At 47.8% G+C, this 23,034-nt stretch overlaps 1 protein-coding gene across 1 annotated transcript in view; it reads left to right on the forward strand.

The window, feature by feature from the left end:
* The window catches only part of CFAP77 (cilia and flagella associated protein 77), a 56,489-nt gene extending 34,296 nt beyond the window's left edge, over positions 1-22,193 (forward strand). The window contains exons 4-6 of the mRNA XM_033077617.2: positions 11,073-11,178; positions 12,587-12,682; positions 21,955-22,193. Coding sequence (XP_032933508.1) covers positions 11,073-11,178; positions 12,587-12,682; positions 21,955-22,023 — 271 coding nt within the window. The 3' untranslated portion in view covers positions 22,024-22,193. The remainder of the gene's footprint in view (positions 1-11,072; positions 11,179-12,586; positions 12,683-21,954) is intronic.
* The last annotated feature ends 841 nt before the right edge of the window (positions 22,194-23,034 follow it).

The raw sequence follows: 23,034 nt of genomic DNA on the forward strand, positions 1-23,034 counted from the left end.
TGCTCTCTCCCACTTAGTTCATTGCCCTGCACTGGGCAGAAATTGGGAGCAGAGCAGGATAGAGGCAAAAAAAGCTTCTTCCTGCCAGTACAACTCCAGCACAAACCAGTGCTCAAAGCCTCTGGAAGTCCTGCTGGAGCCCAGGGGGGTTTCTTGTTCTGTGCAGGTCTGGACCAGACATTAGGTTTTATTTTAAGAGCTAGATAATAATCACTACCAGAAAAATAACAGCTACAAATTCTAGAGAAAAGACATGATGAACGACACCGTGTATTTTACATGATAGTAAATGGGCTTTGCATATGCAAATTGAATGGATTTTAAAATGGTATTTAATGACAATTTTCGTAGCAGACATTAACATTAATTGCATCAAAATGAAAATGTAGCATTAGCTTGCTGTTAGCTGCAAATGCCCCAGCTATAAAGCTTTATCTTTATCAGTATCAGCCCTCACCGATGTGACAGGGCTGCTCTGCAAATTGCAGGCAAAAGGGCTTTTATGCTGCAAAAGTATCCCCCAATGCAGGGCAAAATCAACATCAATTTTGCTTTATTTCTTCATAAACGGAGGTTAAATGGCTGCCTGTAAGAAGCCCAGGCATGCTTCAAAAGTTTTAAGGAAAATCTGCAGACCCCACAACAGCAGAAGTAGTGAGAAAAGGCTTTTAATTGAAAGTTATTCTTGTACAACTTGCCTGTTCCTTAATAGCTACCTTTTATGCAGACTGATTGTATTTATCCCTTTACTTTAAAAGCACATTATAGATAAAACCAAATTACTGGGATTATCAAGGAGTTGTTACAGCCATTTCTGTAAAAGTGGGAGGTTAACACACTTTTCCATGACTGGTAAGTTAAAGAGAGCAGCTTTGGTGAGCATTCCCAGGACAAGCTGGTCCCTGCTCCCAGCTCACCAGGTTCAGCAAGACCCATCTTCCCAAAAATGACCTGGCTGTCAATGGATTTCAGTTGGGTTTGGACTCTAAGCCCTGTTTGACTGTGATCTCATTGATGCTACCTGGGAAGATGCTCCCAAATAAGGCACATGCAGTGACAAATGGGTTTTTTTCACAACTCCAAGCACTTCATGTCTTTAAGAAATAACAGATCTGATCAACATCTGGGGTGCAGTGAAGTTTTTCAGCAAGAACAGCACCAGCCTGTCATCCCCCAGCACAGAGAGGCTGAGAGCAAAGGTGCTTTCCATGGCACTGGAAGCAGCTGGAGACACCCAGCCTGATGATGGGGTGCTCTGGAACAGCCCAGAAACCCAGTGCAGACCCTGCCCAGTCTGCACCCACAGCCCTGGTGCAGCTCTCTGCACAGTGGGAATTGCAGTGGTGCCAGCCCACAGCTCAGGGCTGGGCTGCTTCCCTGGGAACCCAAATAACTCAGCAGCTGGCACAGGAACGTGGCTGGGGTCAGTGGGTAATGGGCAAGGGGCTTCTTGAGCCTGAAACTCATCTCCAGCCCCTCCTCAGGCCCTGGGCTGTGCTGCTAAAGCCTCCTGGACACCAGGAGTTCTCCCCAGCTCACAGGTTGGAGCTCTCCTGGATCATCCCAAACAGAAACAAGCACACAGGCTGTGGGTGCTGTTAGTGCCTTGTTAATCACAGCCTGGCCCTGCTGCTGCTCCAACTCAGATCCCTTGTGCCTCTGCTTTCTGCTCACGGTGTGTGCAGCATTTCACCAGGCATTCCAGACACTGCAGCAAGCTTTCTGAAGCTTTGAGGCCTCTTTCCTTTCTTTTCCTGGGATATTTACCTTCAAAGGTCACCCATACCCCTCTATAATTCCCCCTGGGCACCTTCCAGGGGAGAGAAGCAGCACTGCTTTTTGCTGATTCCCCCCTATTCTCTCCCTCCCTTTTCCCAGAGTAATGTTTGCTACGAATCATGTGGCCAGCTTTGTTGTGAGAGTCATAAAAAGGACATTTTTCATCTCTCCTTTTTCCTGCTCCTGCTCCCTTCTCTCTCTCAGTAGCAGACAGAGATTTATTCCTTCCCTGATGCCTGTGGCATTCGGAGCTGGGAGGGGTCAGGGGAGGCACTGATGGGACATAACAGATAATGCAGTGGTTCCCCAGGGGCTTGTCCAGCTCCAGAGCAGATCCATCAGCAGGCAGTGCTCGTGCCAAGGTCAGCAGTAACGAGGATGTGCTGGGGTCCCTGTGGGGCACCCTCCAGCCAGGCTCCCCCAGTTCATGCTCCCCACTTCTGAGCTCTACAAGAGCTGCCTTGTGCAACCACACTTGGCAGGAGAGGAACATTCACTGAGTGCAGGTGCTGGGCTAACAGACACAGGCTCAGCTTCACCTTTCCCAGCCCTCCTTCCCACCACACACAGCTCCACAGGCTCATCTTCCAAGGAAAATTCCCATCTCTGACAGTCCCCTCCAGGAGCTAAACCCCATCCACGTGCTCTATGCACAACACACTACAGAGCTGCTGAGGGTTGCTGTCCTCCCAGGTCTTCTCATCCAAAATAACCCCACAGGTGTATCCAGCCCCCAAACTCTGCAATAATGACCAGGAGGGGGCTGGAGGGCACTGAGTGGGCTGGGGTTTGATGATACTGGAGACCTAAAGGCACAGAGAGTCTGTGAACACCTCCAGGATCTTCACTTCAACTCCAGCCTGCTATTCAAGGTGCATTTGAAAACCTTAATATGTGTCCAGACCTACATTTCTCCTCCTGAGCATCTTTTCAGACTGAGCTTCACTGTGCACTGAAATCAGCCAACATTAAAGGATCATTTTTGGAATGAGAAGCAAACACAAAGACGTGGATGCTGTCTACAGCTAGATTTTAGATGCTACTGATCTGTGCAAGGTCACACAAGGAATTTGAAGCCAGAACACTCCAGCACACAGTTGGTACCCCAAGCACCAGTTCTGCCCCCAGGAGTGAGCAGGGCAGAGTGCACCCTCAGCATGGACACACTGCCCAGCACTGCCAGGGCTGCTTGGAGAGAAAACCTTCCATTCACCTCTTGGTGAGCGTCCTAAATCTGCCTGCTACGCCCCAGAACCTATTCCTGGCCAGGAGGAGTGCACAGACGTGCCATCCTCTGCCATTCTGCACCTGTACCTGCTCCAAACCCTGCATGGCCATAACCCTGCCTCCCACGGGCTGCCATGCACTTGGCAGTTGGCCTGGAGGTTGGGCTGACCTTGGGTGTGCTGGCAGGATTTCCCTGGCACTCTGTCATCCCCAGGGCTCCTGCCGGGTCCCCCCCACTGTCTGCCTTCACTTCAACTGTCCCTTTCCTGAATTTTACAGCCCATTTTCCTTCTGTCTTCATCTCCTGCCTTCATTCCACCTCCCAGTCTCTAAAACGGCTCCTAATCCTTTGGCAGCTGTTTTCATCATGTTCCTGCAGCAAACTCATCTCTCTAAAGCATTTGGTCCCTGCAATCTCTCTTCTTCAAATTGTTACACTTGGCCAAGGGCATCAGTTACCCAGTTCCTCCTCTTTAATTGCAATAATTTGCAATCATTTTCACCTTCCCTGAGAATGGAGATTTCTATGCTCATGCTCTGCTTAGCAAGTGGCCTTTCCACCCAAACTCTCTGTGCTATTTGGACACAGCCAGAACAAAGTTTAGAAAGCTGCCCAAGAGGTGCTGAAATATTTCTACAGGTTTATTTTTGAGATACTTAAAGAACATTTCAGGTCATTAATATATGGTTGTGGAAAGAAAGCTAATCTAGATGTAGACAGCTGCAAAGATGTCAAAGAAATAATGTTGAAGAGTAGGGGGTGTTACTGGAAAGAGCCCACTAGGAAATGCTGGACAGACAATAAAATTTAATATTATGACAAGTCTGCATCTGATCCATGATCACTGGAAGCCAGAGTGTAAAGCCACCAAATCCTAAATATTAGGGGGAAAAAAAAAAACGTTTTCCAGAAAAAGAAAACAAAAACCACTGAGGAATGACAAAACAGATTGTAAAAATATAACACAGTGACTGGAATCACTGTCAGGCTCATGGCGACAGAGAAACGCAACCAAGTTAAAAAATCCAGGACTCCCATCAGCTCAGATAATTACATATCCTATCCAATTCCACAGTGAAAGGCACTTTGTGCCTCTCCCACCATTCTCACACTGCTAAGATAAGGATTTCTATTTCAAGAGTAGTTTTCTTCTCCTGGAAACATTCGAGGCTGGGTATGTGGTCGCATTGCTGCCGCAGAGCCGCGCCTGCCTGCGCCCTGCCCCAGCAGCTGCCTGGGCAGAAGGACCTGTTACACCCTTCCAAAAATCCTGAGTGCTCCATGAAGAGGCTGATTCCCCTCCAGAGAAGTTATCTGCTTGCTCTAAGAGTTTCTGACTGCTTCAGGTTGATGGTTTAAGAGAGAATAATCAGCCAAGTCACGGTTTGGTATAAGGTTCAGGTTGTGCACATCAGCCACAGAGCTGGGGAAAAAGATCTGAAGGACAGATTTAGACCCCTTATTACCAACTGGTTTACACTGAATAGCAAAGTCATTTACTCTCACACAGACTGGCTGTTGTCTGTGGGTTTATCTCCATTGATTACAGCTGGCTGAATAATTTCTTCCAAAATTTTACCATCAGAGCTACTTCTAGCCCCAAGTAGACATTTTTTGTTGCCAACTTTTGCTTTTTCAGCCTGTGTAATGAAAACCTGGGTCAGGGGGGAATAATCACAGAATCCTTCTGTGAAAACAAAGCTTTTCAGCCCTCATCAACATTTTTTCCTTTCAAACAAAGTCATGTTCCCACCCAGCCAGAGACATTCAAGCATGGGATGGAGGTCAAGGGGAAGACCTCGTGCTTTGATTTCCTTTGCTCAGCATTGGAGGGTTTTTTCTCGGTTTTTCACTCATTGGGATGTTTTGCATTTGTTGATGGCTGCAGACTGAGCACTGTTCACTCTCAGCCATAGATCTGCACCTCCAGGCAGAACAGCTCTGTCCCACAATCACGTCCCACCTGAGATTCTCAGAGGATAACAGCAGATAACAGCAGACAAATGTGTTGAAGACAAACCTAAATAACCTTCAATTAAGTCAGCCAAAGGGCATCTCAAGCCTAAAATCAATGCTAGCACACAAATTCCAGCCTGTCAAGCCAGTTATTTAATGGGTAAGAGCTGGCTTGGTACCTTCACTGCAAGACACACGTTTCCATATGTGCTTTTAGGACCAGTGCAAGCAAACATCTCACTCGGCCTGGGAGGGAATAGTAAAGCAAATTGGTGCTCTTGTAACCATGTGTACTCCTAAGTACAGCTGTGAGCATCTGATAAATCTTTTAAAGTGCATGTTTACAATGGATTTTATTCTTTTTACTGTTCTATACGTATGAGCCCTCTGAGCAAAATAACAGATCCTCTGACACTTAGAAGAAGCCACTGCCTTATTGGCTGCCCGCAGTGAAATAATTTATATTGTTATTTCCTCACCCAAATTGCAAGGATTGTAAAGAAGCTTCAGAAATTCAGAGTAATCAGTGCTTTGGAGGCACAGATCCCACAGCTGCCACACGGGTGGAAGACCCACTATCACAACTGAGAGTTTTGCCAGCCCAAAGACTGCAAAAAAAATTGGTCCCTGAGTGTTTTCTACCATTTTTTTCTCTTGTTATTTTCTTCAATAGTTAATGGAAAGTGAGGACAAGTGGAGATCATTTAAAAATGATCTTTTGGGCCTCTCCATGGGTTTATTGCCAGGACCTATTTAGAGAAGCATAAAGCTGTAAGGGGCCTATAACTTTACTGTATATTCCACAAGCTGTTTAGGAAAATGAGGAGCCTTTGGATTCACACCCAGCTCATTTTACCACGTCCCCCCCTCACAAACACACCCACACACGTGTGTGCAGGGACTTGGAGTCACTAATTGAATTCACCCTTGTGAAAGCCTTAACAAATTGTAAGTGACCTTTTATACAAATTTCAAAGTCAAGGATTCACCGCTAACTGCGCATCCCTCTTCTGCCATTCACCCTTATGCAAAACCCACAAACAATTAAAAGAAATAATGAAGAGCCCAGCGGTCCTCTTTCCTAATTAGCTGCAGGAGGCAGTGCTGGGGACTGTGGTTAAGTGCTTCAATTACCTCGGCCCTCCTCGCAGCCCTTGTTAGAAGAGACAGGTCCAGGGGCCAAAGGGGAACAATTAAGGCGAGGCAGAGCCCGGCAGTTTGCAGGGGGATGCCGGGGCTTGTGCTGGCTCTGGCACAAGGGCCAGAGCTGTAATCATACCCCAGCTTCCTGCTGGGCTACACACACAAATTAATGGGAGATAGATTGCTACCTGCAGCCCATCAGTAACCAGGGAGGCAGCACAGTGCTGCAAGGGAGCCATAACCTGAATTTTCCTGTGCTCTCAGCCCCCTTTCAGAGCATTAATGTCTACATTGGGGGTACCCCACAGCCCCAAATAGAACCACAGAGCCTGGTTTGTGCTTTATTTGCTGAAGTTGATACCAGTGCTAGCTGCCCCAAGGAGCCCCACACTCCAGAGGTGCTGCAGACCAAACTGTTCCCCAATAACAAACAGGTTGGGCTCAGTCTGGAAGGTCTTTTCCAACCCTAATGGTTCTATAGGAAACCAACCTGAGCTGGTGGGAACTGCTGCTGGCCTGACCACGAGCCATGGGGAGGTTCTGTATGGACAAATCCTTCCCAGCATGAAGACACAAGTGAACAATATAAAAGTGGTGCCCTGTAGCCCCAGTAGTCTCCCCTGGGCTGAAGGCTCCAAAGACAGATCCTGACTGTGCAGCAAAAGCCCATCCTAGGTGGAAGGACAGCAACAAGGCCTAAACCCCCTGAAAGCTCATTAACCTTTCAAGGAAGGGTTAAAATTTCAGCATAGGCAGTGCAGCAACACAATTTTAATGTCACAGGCAGGGACAAATTCCATTCTGTGATGGATCTGTTGCATAAGCAGCAGTGCAGGGTCAGATCCTGCTGCCTGGAAGCTGCCAGGGGGATGGGAGCAGCCCCAAGAGCCAGAGCCTGCACCCATCCTCTGCTCCCTGCTCTGCTCCCAGCCCGTCCTGAGCAGCAGCAGGAAAAGCTCTGCCCTGGCTGCAGAGCCACACACAAACCCCACGGGCTGAGGTCTGCACTAAAATATTTACGTGCTTTTGAATTATACAGGATTAAAAAAAAAACCACTCACAAGTCAAGTTGTTACCCTTTTGCAACAGAACTTAGCAATCAAATTGATTGCACCTTTCAAGCTGGTGTAAAACCCCTTCCTGAGCAAAGCCCTTTGTATCCACTTTTGCCAAGCACCTTTTTTTGCAGCGGATCCATAAACCTTTGAAAAGAAGTTTGAGGGGAGACTGACAACCTTGAAACCTCAAGAGCAGCATGGCATTGACGGGCGCGGCTCCCTGAGCTGAGGATTATAGATAGATTTTAATTTCATTTTAACAAAATAGCTGTCTCCAGTGGAAGAAGCATCAAGAGCTAAATGAGGACCCGTCTTGAGCTGAATCACGTTGAACAGACCTCGGCACTGTCATTGATTTTCTGGGAAGAAAAAAAATGCCTCTGGCTACTAAACCAAATTAGTAGTCACTGATGACCAATTATTTTGCCCCACTGTGAACGGGGAGGCGTACTAAAATTCCAGTTTGTCAGACCCAAGGCTCTCTTCTCAAACGCCTTTCAACAAGCGTGTACCAAAAATCTCTCAGATGGTTCTGACGCCTTCCTGTTTTCGGCAACTTCTCCTTCTCCAAAGTTTTAATGAGCTGCTGCTCTGAGGACAGCCTGCCACAAAGTGAGCCCTTCCCTGCACGCTGGAGCACTATTTGGCATTGGCACAAATCACAGCTGTCAGGATTTATACACACATACACAAAAAAAGTGTCAGCCTAATGTTTGCAAATTATAATTACCATTTCTCTTGCATGTCCCTGGTGCCTTCATTTTAGATAAATCCCAGCTCTGAGGTATCAGCTGCAAAGCACTGAAGGCTCATATCGAATGGAATAGATTTAACTAGTTTGTAGCTCATTTAAGGCCTACACTGTTTTATTTTAATATTGTTAATACTTTATTATACTTTTTAACACTGTTTTCACAGTAAAATAGCCTATTAGGAGGCTGCAGCTTCTTTTCCAGGAGATGGCTGGCAGACTAGAATTCCACATTGTATAACCAAGTTAGCAGGTGCTTGTCATTTCAGTTGAAAATAGGTCTGTAGCTTGACTCTTGAAAGTAAATTAGAGAGATTCTATTAAAGAGACAGGAACTGATTCATGGATAATAGTTTTGAAAATGTGCACAGATAAATTTTAAAATATTTAGGAAATGTCAGCATTAGAAGTGGCTCCAACTATTTGACTATAAAAGGAAGCAGATGAGTATTTTTTTCCCCTACAATTATAAATAATTTGTTACATCCTATCAGAACTTCTTTGCCTTTCCTTTCTGTGGCAGGGTGCTTGTGCCAAAACAAGGAGATCTGAGTTACTGTGAGTGAGATGGGTTTTAATGTGCAAGAAGCGTTTCCAGAGGATGCTCCCCCTGTTCTCCCCGCAGCATCCGCAGACAGCGGCAGCAAAATCCTCCCTGTTCAGGAGCGACATCTGGCCAGGGTGACAAAAGGAAAGGGAACACACAAGCCATTGATCCCTGTCCTTAAGTAGCACTAAGGCAAAAGGACATTTTCCCAAAGGCCAGCTGCAAGTAAGAGCTGTCACACTGCCAAGCAGCGCCGATATCGGGGCCAGATTCCCCGGCCGCTCTGCTGAGGTCAGGCTTTGACCTACAAAGGAAAAGCTGCCTCACTGAGATCTCTCCACTCACCTTAAAGGTGCTCCTGATAACCCCTGCTCTTCCCCACTGTCTGTGTTTGTCTCAAGGGAGGAAAAGGCAGATGAAGCCTCACATCCTACAGCCCCACCAGAGTCATTCCCACCGATGTGAGAGGCAGTTCATGCCTGCACCGTTCCAGGCGTGAGTCTATACTTTGCTGGATCAGGACTTAAATGCGATTAATCACACGGCAGGGAAGGATCTCTGAAGAGCATCAACCCAAATGTGTCCTTTCAAGCATTTACTTACAGGCCAGCTGTGGACTAATCAGTCACCAACTGGCTGGTCCACTGGAGATGGTAAAAGTCACCTCCATAGAGATGTGAAAGCACATTCAACTTCCAAAAAGGAAAAAAAAATCAATAATCAAAGACTACACACAAAGGCTCAGTGTTTTCCTGCATTCCCCCTGCTATTCCTGCACACCATGAAAGCTCCTATCTTGGAGAGCAAAGGGACAGGAGCAAACAAGCAATGCTCACCGTGTGCTTGTGTCAGGAATACCAACATTTACACCACACTACAAGACTGGAGACCCAAACAGATAATAACACACTTGACCACTGCTTTGCCACATCTTTTAACCTTTAAAATATTTTGCCCAGCTCTGATCAGCGTGAAATGCCAAAGTGGAAGGGAAGGAGGGGAAAGAAGAGGGGACAAAGGGTAAATGTCAGCGTTGCCTTTGGCACTGGGTGTCTCCAGATAACAGTGTGGAGCAGCAGAGCTGATTTGCAAGCAAAGGCTCGAAAAGCCCTGCAGCATGTGATCTATGAAACAGGAGGCCTGCAGAAGGATGTCTCCTCTGATATGAATGTCCCCTTGGGATGGATATTGCTGGATTGCACATCCAGCATCATTAGAAAACACGACCATAGATTAGGCTGTTTTGAAGCATGTGGTGTGCAATAATTAAGTAATAAAAGTCACCACGGGGGTGAAGGAACAAGAAACAGAGTTACTATTTGCATACAGGCTCTGGCGCTCTCAGTGATCATCAAGGATTCTCCAGGCTGCTAAAAGCTGGCAGCTGTCAATTCTGGACCCACTCCTGCCATAAAACACCAAGCACCAGCTCACTGTGGCACATGGGCTCCTTGCAGAAACAGGTGGAGCTGGTGGCCCAGAAGCAGCCCAGCAGTACCCCAGTCCCCAGTGTCCTGCAGGACAGGGAAAGCACTGGCTCTGCTCTGGGAGCTGCAGGCTACAGGTGGGAGCTCCACAGCCATCAGCTTCTGCCAAGATGGGAAAAGTCCCTCCTCAGCAAGGACAAGGACCAATAAAACTTGACCTTGAGGTCCTTCATCACCTTCAAATGTTCACTTCTGGGGGAAAGGAATAGCAGCAGGACCATGGGAATGACTGATTCACTGTCCCTAGCACTGCCAGGCCTGTCTCCCATGGTGGCTGATGAAGTGTCCTCACCTGGAAGGAGCAAGGCTCAACAATTGCAGGCTGCAGCTTTGCCACAAGCTGGTCAGGTTAATGCCAGCTCAGAACAGCTGAATGGGACACTGGCCAACAGGCAACTGCCTTTTTATTATCTTTCTAGAGCCAGGGTCATGTCTCCTCCTTGCTCCCTGGAATCCTTCTTTGAGGGGCAAATACACCTGCTCTGTGCAGCTGAGGCACAGACCAAGGCTCAGCATTTCTGTTCCCTCTTTGCTGCAGACCCCTGACCATCTGCATTGGGGCCATTTTTAGCCCAATTCAGACTGCTTAGGACAGCATTTACTCCTCTCACCCCATCCATCATTGCACATTTGCAGCCTTTGGTGCACCACACCAGAGAGATTTCAATGGCAAGAGCAGTGTTATTTTACCAGAGCACACTTGGCACCCAGGGTTCTTCCTCTGGAGGGAATCCAGCCAGAGCTCCTCCACTGGGTACCAGCCAGGAAATGTTCTCCTGGAGCTCTAGCAGGGCCCAAAATTGAGCTACAGCCTGTGGTACCCCATGGTCCTTCCAGCACACCAGGGCTCACACAGAGCTGCTGGAACCTGCCTAAAAGAGGTGAAAACCTGCCCTTGTGCAAAGAGAGGAGTTGTTCCATTTCTGGGGAATGCCTGGCACAGGTGTGTGCAGGCTGTGGTGTGTTCACTGCAGATGATTGTGGGTTTGAGGTTTCTTGAGGAGGAGAAAGCCTTTCCCAGTGAGAGGCTTTATTCATCTTCTCACCAGTCACTTTCCAGGAGCAGAGATGTGAACCAGCACGAGGAGGCAAAGATTACATTGGTCTTTTCAATATTTTCCAGGCCTCCCACTCCCATTTATGACATCCTACAACACAGATACAGGGAGCTGTGGATGGAGAGCCAGAGAGCCCGGACTGTAGTCCAGCACACTCCAGTGAAGAAAAAGGTGGGAATAGTCCAGCAATGCTTTCCCCTGATGTGCACAGCACTGCTGGGCACAACCCCCTTCTGTCCTACCCCACAAGGGACAGGTGGGCTGCTCTCAGCTGATAAAACATCCCCCTGACTACTTAAAAGGCTCATGAAGCTTAACAAAGATGAGCATCCCCCTGCCAGGAGCCCCACAGGCTGTACTTTGGACATCAGCTCTGCTCAGGTCACCTGTGACAGTGGCCACAACAAAGGAACAACCAGCAAATGCTGAAGGGACAGCCCCAGCCCAAAGCCTGGTGTGGTGTGGTTGATGCAGCACCCACAGCAGCTGTTGGAGTGTAAGGCTGTGCTGTTAAACACACCAACATTGTAATATCATTTAAAAGCAGCCAATGACTGTTTTATTAGTTAATGGCTCAAAGAAGAGTCGGGCTAATATGGTAATGACCAATTTCAATGGGCTTACTGCCATCACAAACTATGCTTTATAGTTGAAGTGCAGGAATACAGTGTCCTTAATTAGCAGCTGTTTTATGAATACACCACCCTGGGATGTTAGAAAGTGCATCCCTACTTTATCTATTAATGACTGATGTTTTTAATCACTAAGTTGCCTCTATCAAGCTCCCAAAGCCTGCAGCCACCAATTACTGAGTTAAGCAACACAAACCTGTATCCTAGACCACAAAGCAACAGATTCCCAGGGTTTCATGCAGTGGCAAAAACATTCACCTACACTGGCTTGTGCTGGGATTACTGAGCACTGTGACCCACAATTAATCAGGAGAGCCAGGAAACCCACCATGGTGGGGGTACTGGAGGTGGCTTTCCCAGTTAGGGGTGAGTCCATTGCTGCAGCTCAGGGCTTCCAGTGGGCAGCAGCCAATTCCCTGGGATGCTCTATATAGCACACACTGAGAGCTGACAGCTGCTCATGTGCTTTAACTACCAGCATTGGCTGCATGGACAGGGAAAACTCCCCAGATCATGCACTTGTGATCATCAGCTCAAATCAACTTTTGGCCTCATCCATCCCAGTGTCACTGCATTGCATGACACAGAGCTGATGTGCATGGCTGTACAGTGCTGGAGCACACTCCTGTTTCTCTTTAGCTGCAGGCAGGTGCAGTGCAGTGCTGGAGCCCACTCCTGTTTCTCTTTGGCTGCAGGCAGGTGCAGTGCAGTGCTGGAGCCCACTCCTGTTTCTCTTTAGCTGCTGACAGGTGCAGTGCAGTGCTGGAGCCCACTCCTGTTTCTCTTTAGCTGCAGGCAGGTGCAGTGCAGTGCTGGAGCACACTCCTGTTTCTCTTTGGCTGCAGGCAGGTGCAGTGCAGTGCTGGAGCCCACTCCTGTTTCTCTTTGGCTGTGCAGACAGGTGCAGTGCAGTGCTGGAGCTCACTCCTGTTTCTCTTTGGCTGCAGGTTGGCGAGGTGCGTGAGAACCGCACCACGTTCCTGCGCATGCACCCGCTGCCGGTGAAGGAGGAATCTTTCTGGCACCCACAGCGCTTTGAGAAGGTATGAGCCCCCCACAACACATCCTGTGACCAGAGTCAGCTTTTCTGGACCTCTACAAGCACCTGGTTGAAGTCAGGGATGCTCTCTAACCCTGCCCACATGTCCCAATAACATCCTTAGCACACAGTGAATGAGCTCTTTACTCAGAGCTCCCAGACCTTAAAATGGTCCCAAATGTGCTCACCCATCAGCCCCTTTTGGACATCAGGGTGGGATATTTTTTGCCAGCCATAAGCCCTGCAGGACAGCCACACCTGTATTTTGGGACCCTGCCATTTCATTAGTTCTCACCATAACTAATTCAAGCCACACCAGATGTTTCAAGAAGCTTTTCCACCCCAGGATTAGAGCTTTCCAGAAAGCCTGCACTCTTGATACCTCTCTAAACTGCCTGATTGACAATATTCACCCTGAGACAAAGCAAAGGGTCTGGCCAGGTTGTAGATGCGTGTGACACTTCTTTGAATTGATCTAAATAAGAACCAAAGTGAAGATTTCTTGTTCTAGTGACCAGATCTAAACACCTCTCTGAATTCATCTGTGCAACCTGCTGTGCTCTGAGGTACTTGTTAGAATTCCATTAGCTTTGTTTGTGGTGTAAATTATATGGAAACTTCCAGTGAACAGCTAGGGAGGATTTTAGGAGAGAAGGGGAAGGAACTTTCCAGTGGAATGGAAAGGAGATGCCAGAAAGTGAAAGCATTGAAACCCTGCAGGGACTTTACATGGCCAAAATCATATTTGGCATTGATAGATACCACTGCAAAAATCTCTCAACTCTCTATCCTGGCCCTTCTTCTGATAGGATTATTTTTTTTTGCCACGCTGCTGATTTCTAACCGCAGTTTAAAACAGCGAAGAAGCCCTGTGATTTCCTGAAGGTAATTTGCTGGTACAAGTTGGAGAGTTTTGCCCAAGAAATGCGCTTTGCAGCACCTTGATGTATTCCTGTACTGTCCTGTCTGAGAGTGCCCGATTAGCATATGTCAGTAATCATTTATCCCCACTGGCTGTCAGCTCGGAGCTGCTGCTGCGGCGATGGCAGCGAGAGAACATGACCGATCGCTGTTAAACAGATTGTGAGAGTCACACGAGATACTGGGGCAAGCCTCCTCTTTAGAGCTCCTCTCACCCCAGACCTTTCCATCACTGCTCATTTTTCAGCCTGGGTTTTGCTCTGTGCTTTCCTTTTTGTTTCATCCATGGCTGTGGTTGGGTTCCTGCCCCAGCCAAAGCTCTCGAGCCTCCAAATCCTTCCTTCTTCTCTTTCTCCTTTTTCTTCTTCTCCCTTTCCCTTCCTTTCCAGAAGCAGCATCCAGGGAGGAGGAACAGCTCATTTTGCACAGCCTCTACAGATTTTCCATACCCTGGAAGGTTTGCCCTTCCCCACAGCAAATCTAACGGGCACAGCCCACGTCAGAACTTGGATCAAGGAATTTCTTATTCACTTGACCTGCAGTGCATGGTTTCCTCCATGGAAAAATAACTCCTCTTGAACATCCATAAATGCTTACCCAGTCAGAAGCAGTAACAACCTGGAGGAAGTTAAGGGTTCCCAGAGACATTTGGTGGTCTCCAAACTGTTCTTTAACTACTCCTCTAAAGGTGGGTTCTATAGAGGTGATAGAATGGTTTTGAAACCCAGACTGACCTAACCCAGAGACTCCAGGAGTTGATGTCAGTCCCTCCTTTACTGATGTGACAATCAGCCAAAACACTGCCTCTAATTCATCTGACACCCTCATCCTACTGTGCAAGAAGAATATTAAAAGCAACCACAAAAACATCACTTCACAGAGAGCTTGTTAGCAGACTCCATCTGCATATTCCTACCAGCCTTTGGTGACTTTGTCCTGCTCTGACCAGTACAGAAGGTGTTCATGACTTGGGAAATACTCCAGACCCTGGACAAGAATATTCAGAGACTCCATCACCCTCACCACAGCCTCACTTTAAATTTTATTTCCATGTGATCCAAGGCTGGTTTGGGGTGCAGGAGTGTGATATTCTCAAGCCACTCGTCCTTCTGGTCACTCACCTCATCATCTGGCATAACACCTTTCACTCTGGCGTGTTCTGGGTCTGAGGGGAACAACAGCCAGACCCTGAAATAGTTATAATCCAAAATAGGGGCAGCAGGAAGGTGAGATTTTGTTCCTTTAAGCCCATAAAAATCACCAAGAAGGATTTTTTTATTCCCACTGGGACTCCTTACAGAGAGCTGCAGAAACTGGGCATGAATCTCTGTGCTGGTTCTTAAACTGGGCTTCCCATTCAGTCCCTTGCACCATGAAAACCTGCCCAAGAAGTGGAAGAGAAGAAAACAAAGGAGCTTTTCCCTCCCCACTAATTGCATCTGCTTGCTCCCTGCATCACCAGAGCTGCATGACATTACATAGTCATTCAGTCAGTAAAGTATGGACAAATTGACTATATTTTCATTTGGATTTAGGTTTCAGCCCCACTGCTTTAGAATAATGGCTCACACTGTTAAGCTAACTGGGTGATTTACAGGCTCTCCCACACTGGGTGCTCCTGCTCTGTCTTGCTCTGCAGGACTGACCTGGCCTGGGCTCTCTTGGACCCCAACACAAACAGGTCACAAGGAGCCAGTCCTGTCCTGATGGACAGTTCATTAGGGAAAGTTGCTGCATTGAAGTGGTTTTTATTTATTTTTTTAACTAAACCAAGCAAACATTAACTCCTTACCTCACCAAGATTTTTCTACTGCCCTCCTCTTTCTCAGCCTCCCTCCAGAGCAAACTGCCTCTGCCTTGCTTTGCCTGCAGTGACAATTCCAGAGCTCAGGTTTTGCCATCATGGCTGGGACTATGCACCAAAACTTAATTTATTTGTAGATGTGGGACTGCATTCCCTGGGGACTCTGCTCTCAGGCACCCAGCACGGATATAAATCATAGAATGGTTTGGGTTGGAAACAGACCTTGAAAATCATCTCATTCCAACCCCCCTGCCATGAGCAGGGACATCTTCCACTGGACCAGCCTGGCCTTGGACACTTCCATGGATGGGGTGGCCACAGCTTCTTTGAACAACCTGTTTCAATGCCTCACCACCTTCATAGGGGAAAAAAAATTCTAATAGCCAGTCTAAACCTAGTCTCTTTCTGTTTGAGCCCATTCTTCCTTGTCCTGTCACTCCAGGCTCTTATAAGTAGCCTTGCCCCATCTTTGCTGTAAGTTCCCTTCAGGTCACCCCCAAAGCCTTCTCTCTTCCAGACTGAACATTCCCAGTTCTCTCAGCCTCCTGTCCCTGTGCCACTCCTCACACACTGGCTCAGGCAGAATTGTGTCACCCAAACTCTGGAAAGGACATTGCTGCCCAAATGCAGCATCTCCACCTGTGCCAGGCCGGGGTGAGGCTCCAGCCACCTCCCTGTCAGTGTCTGATAGTCACTATCCAAACCAGTAAGTCACTGTTGGCCACCCTCAATATATTTCCAGAGCTCTATCAAGTCAAGAAGGATTCAGGTAAGCAACAAAGCAGCAGCACAGGACAAGAATTCACCAATGTGTCAAAACAGCTCTGTGCACCTCCTGTCACTGACACACACCAGGGTTCTTGCTTTGCTCATTAGAGAATCCCAGCTCTCAGAGACACTCAGGTGCCTTGTTTACTTGACCAAGCAAGGGGAAGGAAAGAAAATGCAGCAACTTTGGACAAGACTTTTGTCACCGCGCGCTGCCTCCCCGAGCAGATGAAACGCGCCATATGAATAAGCGATCAGCAATTGACGAGCAAGTGTTCGGGTACCTTGGCAAAAGACTTAATTTGCAACCTGGCACAAAATCAAAGGCTCTGTCAACGGCTGAGCGGCTCTCCCGCGTACGCCTTGCATTACCTGGGAAAGCTCTGGCAGGTAAATTTCCACTGAAAGTAATTAGAGGAATCCCCACTGTATAAACTTTGCAGCAAAAAATTCTGGGCTCCGGAATTTGATTCTCACCAGGGATCCGATTTCTGCTCACAGCCTGATCCTTCGTCAGAATTAACAGTTGAGGTTTAACACGTACACACGAAAATGTTCCACATTTTTTTTTAATGCCTTACCTCTATTTTTGTCTATAGAGCTGAACTGACAAGCACAGCTCATGTAATCTTGCAGCTGTTGTCTTGTCAGAAAAGCCACAGATTCTGTTTAAATAACCTGGGCTTGGTATGCACAGCACACAGGGCTGGCTGTTTGGGTACAGCATTGGTCCTCCTGGCTTTGAGGGCAGGAAAACTTCTGGGAAGTTCTGAGTGTTATAAAACTCCTCTCCTGGGGCCTAAATAGTGCTTAAATAATAAAACAATAAGTTCAAGAGCTTCCAGTCACCACACTACCAGATCAATCCTCCCCTCAGCTGGGATTTTGGCTGACCAAAAAGAATTAAAATCAGTGTCAGTTGATGGTTGTTCAATGGCCCAAGTGACACGAGCTGGTGGCTCCCAGCCCTGCAGTTACAATCCAAAACATCACTGGCCTATGGCACAGTGCACATAGAGACCACAACACCCTGCAGGGTTCCAAACAGACCCAGCTGCCCTGGGCATGATCCCTGCACGTCTCCTCCAGGGCCACAGCAGAGTTTTCACCTCCCACCCCACAGCCACTCCATGGCTGACTGCAGGCTCTGGGCCCCTGTCACCATCACTACATTTCCTTGCAGATTCTGGAGGTTTTCTTGTTTTTCCTCCACAGCCAAAGATTGCAGCAATGCAATTGCTCAAATCACAGCAAAGCATTTTCATGATCCAGGTTTTCCCACCATCCTTGTTGTGGACACTCAACCTCTCCCACCCAGTGCTGCCCTCTGTCACAGAATATTTTGGTTGGAAGGAACCTTTAAGGGCAATCTAGTCCAGTTCCCCTGCACAACCAGATTGTGTTTCTCAGAGCCCCATCCAACCTGATCTTGAATATTTCCAGAGATGGAGGATCCACCACCTCTCTGGACAACATGTCCAACTATTTCAACATCCTCATTGTAAAAAGATTTCTTATATCTTAGCTCAACTGAGCCTCTCTTAGTAAAAACCATTACCTGCCATGTCCTCAGAGACAGTGACCATCTCTGCTCTGCCATTTCCGTTGCTCTGGACATCTGCTGATTCACACAGGAAAACAGCTCCCTCCTAAATCATCTCCAGGGCAGGCTCCACCTACAACCAAGCCCCAGTATCCAAAGGCAGCACAAGGAACATTTGGCAACCAATTCCCTTTGCTCTTCTGGAGATCCTCACCCATGAAGGAACAGATTTTGGGTGCTCACAGCTTGTGGCAGGGTGGAACCACACACACTGTGTTGGGTTATGGGTGGGCACCTGCCATTGCTTCCAGTGCAGAACTCCAGGGAAATGCTTTTTAAATGGATCTGGGGTTTCATTCATGGCCCTGTTCTGACTTCTGCAGAGATGCTATTTATCAAGACAACTTTAAGTAAAACTCTTTCCTGGCATGAAAAGGGTCAGGATTCAGATGTCAAGCACATGAGGTCAGTGTGAAAGCTGCCAGCTCTGGTCTGACCCTGAAACATCTGCCAGGGAGGTGGGGGGCACACACCAGGTTACAGCTCTAGTGGGTTAATTCTTCTTTCCTCGTGCTGTTGTCCAGACCAAATGACCAGTGAACCCCAGAAAATATCTAAGGCTGTTATTTTCAGGAAAGAAAAAAAAAAAATCAACCCAGATCTCCATAGGACATTAAATACAGCAGCCCAAAATTGCCAAGCACTGTTTGAAACCTCACTGGGCTTGAAGCAAATAAAAGATCATTTAGCCCAGGCTCCCTTGTCCTGCATTACCCCTCTGTTCTTAGAAAGGTGGGGAGAGAAAAAAAAAAAAATCAACCCCATTCGTTAATCCAGTTAAGCACGCTCCTGGCAGGAAAAGCCACATTATTTGTAACCCTAATAATCCAACACTCACCTCTGAGCACAGCTCATCTTGGACAGAATAACGTCTGTTTTAAAAGTACCTGCCTCTCTCTAACTTGTCATGGCATTTGTTGACAACCCTATTGAAAGCCGCTCTCGATGCGGCTGTGAAGGATCTTTCAGCACCTCTTTCTCTTTCCTAGACAGTTTTTTGAAAGGGAGGGGAGAAAAAGAAAAAAGCCATCAATACAGGGGGAAAAAGGCATCAGCAGCCAACATCGGCTGATGAAGCGCCTCACCTGGGCCCCCAGCACACCGCCTCCAATTAAATCAAAATGGTTTGTTTTTAATGGTCTTTTACACTGACAAGTGGGCTATCATTCCAGGCCTAGAGAGCTGTCAGGGAGCCGAGGCAAATCCTCCGTTGATAATGCCCAATGCTTCCAATTAGGAGCCGAGGCCGCTCCTGGCGCACTAACGATTCCCCAGCCTCCCCCAAGGCCCCTTCGGCGTTGGCTGTTTCGTCTTCCCTCTTCTTCCACCGCAAATTACTGACACAAAACGGAGGCGCCCCGGTGCCTCCTCACCACGCCGGGCCCCGGCCCTGTTGGATTTAATGAGGCGATGGAAGTTTTTGCGGATCTTTCGCTAAATTCTTTTCTTGTTTGACAGCTGCTTGAGTGTTGACCTTATAAAAGATTTAGTGTTTCTCATTATTTTCTGTCAAGCTTTACAAGCGGTGGCTTCGCGGAAAAATCATTTGCATCGTGATGCGCGCGCGCAAGGGGTGGGTTTTTTTATTTTTATTATTTTGTCTGTACAGGGATGCTCGGCGTGTTGAGCGTCAGTGTGTGCACCCTACCCCTCTCTATATTGTTTATTTTACTCCCTCCCTTTCCTGAAAAAAATGCACTGTTTTGTGTTGTTTTGGAGGGGAAAAAAAAAACCAAAAAAGCCACAAGATTTGTTAGACTTCTGTAAATGAAGGAGGGTTTGGGAAAGAAAAAAAAAAAAATAAAGCAAAGAAAAGAATAGAGATTGGTTTGCTGTAAAGTGAGCACAGGAAAGTGTTTTGTCACCCGCTAAAAGGATTCGATCAAATGGATGATGGAGGAACGAGGCTGAGTCCCGGCGCAGCTCTGTTGTTAAAGTGAAAAATGGTGCAAGGCTGGGAGCAGGTGGGCAGAGCCAGGCAGGGCTGGGAGAGGAGCAGGGACAGCTCCATGGATCCTTCCAGGCCACGAGGAGAGCCTGCTGCTGCCCATTACTTGCTTCAGGCCTTTCCACAGGTTCTTTCTCAAGTCACCACAAACCATTCAATGCTCCAGTAACTAAAACTGCTCCCTGTAAGCTGAGTTTATTTTGCACCCACAAAGCCCTGCTCAGGGTCTGGGGTTTGCCACCATCAGGGGAGCTCTGACTTCCCACCACCAGCTTGGCCTTTCTACATCTCACATGCAATTTATCAGCCCTCAATTAACCTGCCTTAATGTATCCTCCAATTTAACACATTATTGTAACTGTGGAACTCTAAAGATAATACTCCCCAAATAGATATTGAAGTTTTAGGAGAGGTAATTATTTTTCTTGCCCCTCTAATTCTGTGAAGCATCACAACATCCCAGCTGCAAGGGTCCTGCAGGTTTTCATTTGTCAATAGCAAATGCCATGAACAGCAGCAAAACATTGCTCCTCAGCAGCAGCTGGAGCCCATGGCAGCTCCATCATCCTGCAAGGAAAACCTTTCAGCTTTTTCCTGCAAACCATATTCCTGTCCTGCTGCAGCCAGTGCTCCAAACAAAATCCTGGCATAACAACCCCTAACTGCAGCAGAGTAATGGCAAAGATCATCAGCTGTCTCTAGAGGAGGTACCTTTGGGTTCATCATTTAAAATATGAATTAGAAGAATCACAGATGAGGATTCATCACTGGCATTGACTGCTCAGCACCAGTCTCTGTCACAGTGAGACCTTTGACCCAAGGACACCCTTATCTGGACTCTAATGAGTGGGGGGGTTTCTCATTTTTTAAAACAGCACTTGCCCCTGTCCTCCACCTGGTGCTTCCCACTCACTCATGCTGAGGGCAGGAGCTGGCATCCCTCACAACTTCCTCAAGGCTCTGCTCACTTTAATTACTGCCAGTTGTGGCTCAGTGGGACATTTCTCACCCAGGAGATTTGTACCAAGATTGGAGTGAATAAACTGCTGATTCCTCTCCTATGGCATCAAGCCCATCCCAGGCAGAAATGTCCCTGTGCCCAATTCCCAGCACTGGTGGATGAGGGAGCATGGCAGGGAAGCAGAGGCACATTCAAGAGAAGCAGCTCAGCTGTCCTTGTGCAAGCTCTGGATTTTTCCAGCAAGCCCAGCTGCAAGGGAAAAACTGCTGCATCTTTAATGGCAGGTTGGAGTTGGAACAACCAGGGACTGTCCCTGCCAGCTCTCTGGGGTTATCCACCTACTTCAGCAACCCCTGGTTCTGCCTTCCCCACCTCTCCCTCCCCATGAGGGGTTATGTCACTGCTGCTATTTGTGAGAAAGCAAAAACATCCAGAAACAGCTGTCTGAAGTTAGGCACTCAAATGCATATTTAAGTACCTGAACGCCTTCCTCCAGAGCGGGGGAATAGCTAAATACGCTTTGTTTACCTTGATTAATGAGATCACTAGCAAGCTTTTCAGGGCAAAGACTGCTCTGTATTTTTACATATGCAAAACCTGACATGCAGCCAGCCTGAGCAGGGTGGGGGAAGCAGGAGGCAGCTCAGCACAGCCACACGAGGCAGATGTGTGGCACAGGGAATTGTGCAGGGGCAGGCAGAGCCCCCCATGGAAAACACTCCAGTCTCAGTCACTGCATCTGCTCTGCTCACCCCAAAGGGCCTGGGACCCTTCTGTCCCCAGATTAATTCCTTTTTATGCATTGTCATGGGCGTTTTTTCACCCTGTCCCCACTCAAAGGGTGATTCCTGGGGAGCTGCTGTTGTGGTTTTAGGACAGTGCAAGAGCCCCTGACCTCACCAGGGGCTTCTCTGGGAGCTCTGAGCCCATCCTGACCCCTCAGTGAAGTCGTGTGTTGTAGAAAACAAGTCATATTCATTTCAAGGCCCACCTTAGGGCATGGCAGCCTTTGAAAATGTCAGACAACAAACACACCATAATAAAATCACAGGGTTTCGTTGCTAGAGGAGGATAAGACTCTCCTGAAGTCAATCAGAAAGCTACTCCTCATTTGAAGCAGGTTAAGTGTTTAACTTCAGCTGGAGCAACATCTCCCAGTCAGGCAAAAGCCCCCGTGCAATCTGCAGTCTCCTCCCTGTCTGTGCTTCAGCCTGTTTTCTGGGGCTGGCTCCTGGCTGTAACCAATCCTCTCTCTGCTCCTTTCCTCATAGGCTGAGCCTCATCTCAGGACTTTTCCAGACCCTGAATCCCGTAAAAAGGCTCTCAGTGCCTCCCATTGAGGAGTCCCTGCTAGTGGTCCCCTTCCCCAAAGGGCTCCCACAGCAAGAACCATGCTGGGCACAGCCCTTGGACCTGGGATTCCACAGGCAAAAGACTCTCTCAGGTTTTACAGAGTTATGCTAATGCAGATCTAGCCAAATAAATCATAAATATGAGAGGAATTATTCTGTCTCAGCCTGTTCATTGCTTCGTGTCAGGGGCACAACAGCACAATTCTCATGGTCCTCAGGAGCAGGGCAGTGCTCACACCAGCACAGCCCCACAGGGAAGGCAGGACAGGCTCCTTCCCTGCAGGTTCTGGACAAATAGATTGGATGCAGCCATATCCTGGATGATATCAAATCTGTAATAACTCATCAGTCCTCATTTCTTTGCCAGAAAAACCTTCCCATCAGTGCCTGATTCAGCAAAGCCATTGCCTGTGTGAAGGAATTCAAACACCTGCTTGGAGTGCTCTGCCAAACTGGGGCCTCACCACAGGCAGTGCCTCTGCTTTAAAGTGGCTCCAGCCAGCTCCACACTCACCCTCCAAGAGCTGGAGCCCCTCAGGGCTGAGCCTCTTCAAGCACTCACTGAACAAACTCAAACCCTACCAACACCAACTCAACATCACAGCACCCAAACCCCCAGGTTCAGTCAGGAACCAACACGTTTGGAATCCATCTTCTCCCAGCAGAGCACTGCACTTGGTTAAAAGTGCCATTATTTAAACTGTGCATCTCCATTATTACTAAAGGAATAATTAATTATTCTTATGCAGTCTGCTTCTCACATCTACCATTACAGCTCAGAGTTTACCACCTTTTTAAGCCAAAATATCTCCCGTTTTCATATTCACCCTCCCATTGGAGCTTGGAGAGCTCAGGTGCATTCATCCCAGAGCTCTGGGAGGTGACACCTGCTGTGCTGGGCAGCCCCAACTGCATCCTGAGCTCAGGTGGATGTGCCAGCACAACTCTGCCCCCACACCTTGGCACTGGGATTAACCCAGCACCACACAAAACCACCAG

Source organism: Catharus ustulatus, chromosome 21 (genome assembly GCF_009819885.2).
Source record: "Catharus ustulatus isolate bCatUst1 chromosome 21, bCatUst1.pri.v2, whole genome shotgun sequence".
NCBI lineage: Eukaryota > Metazoa > Chordata > Aves > Passeriformes > Turdidae > Catharus > Catharus ustulatus.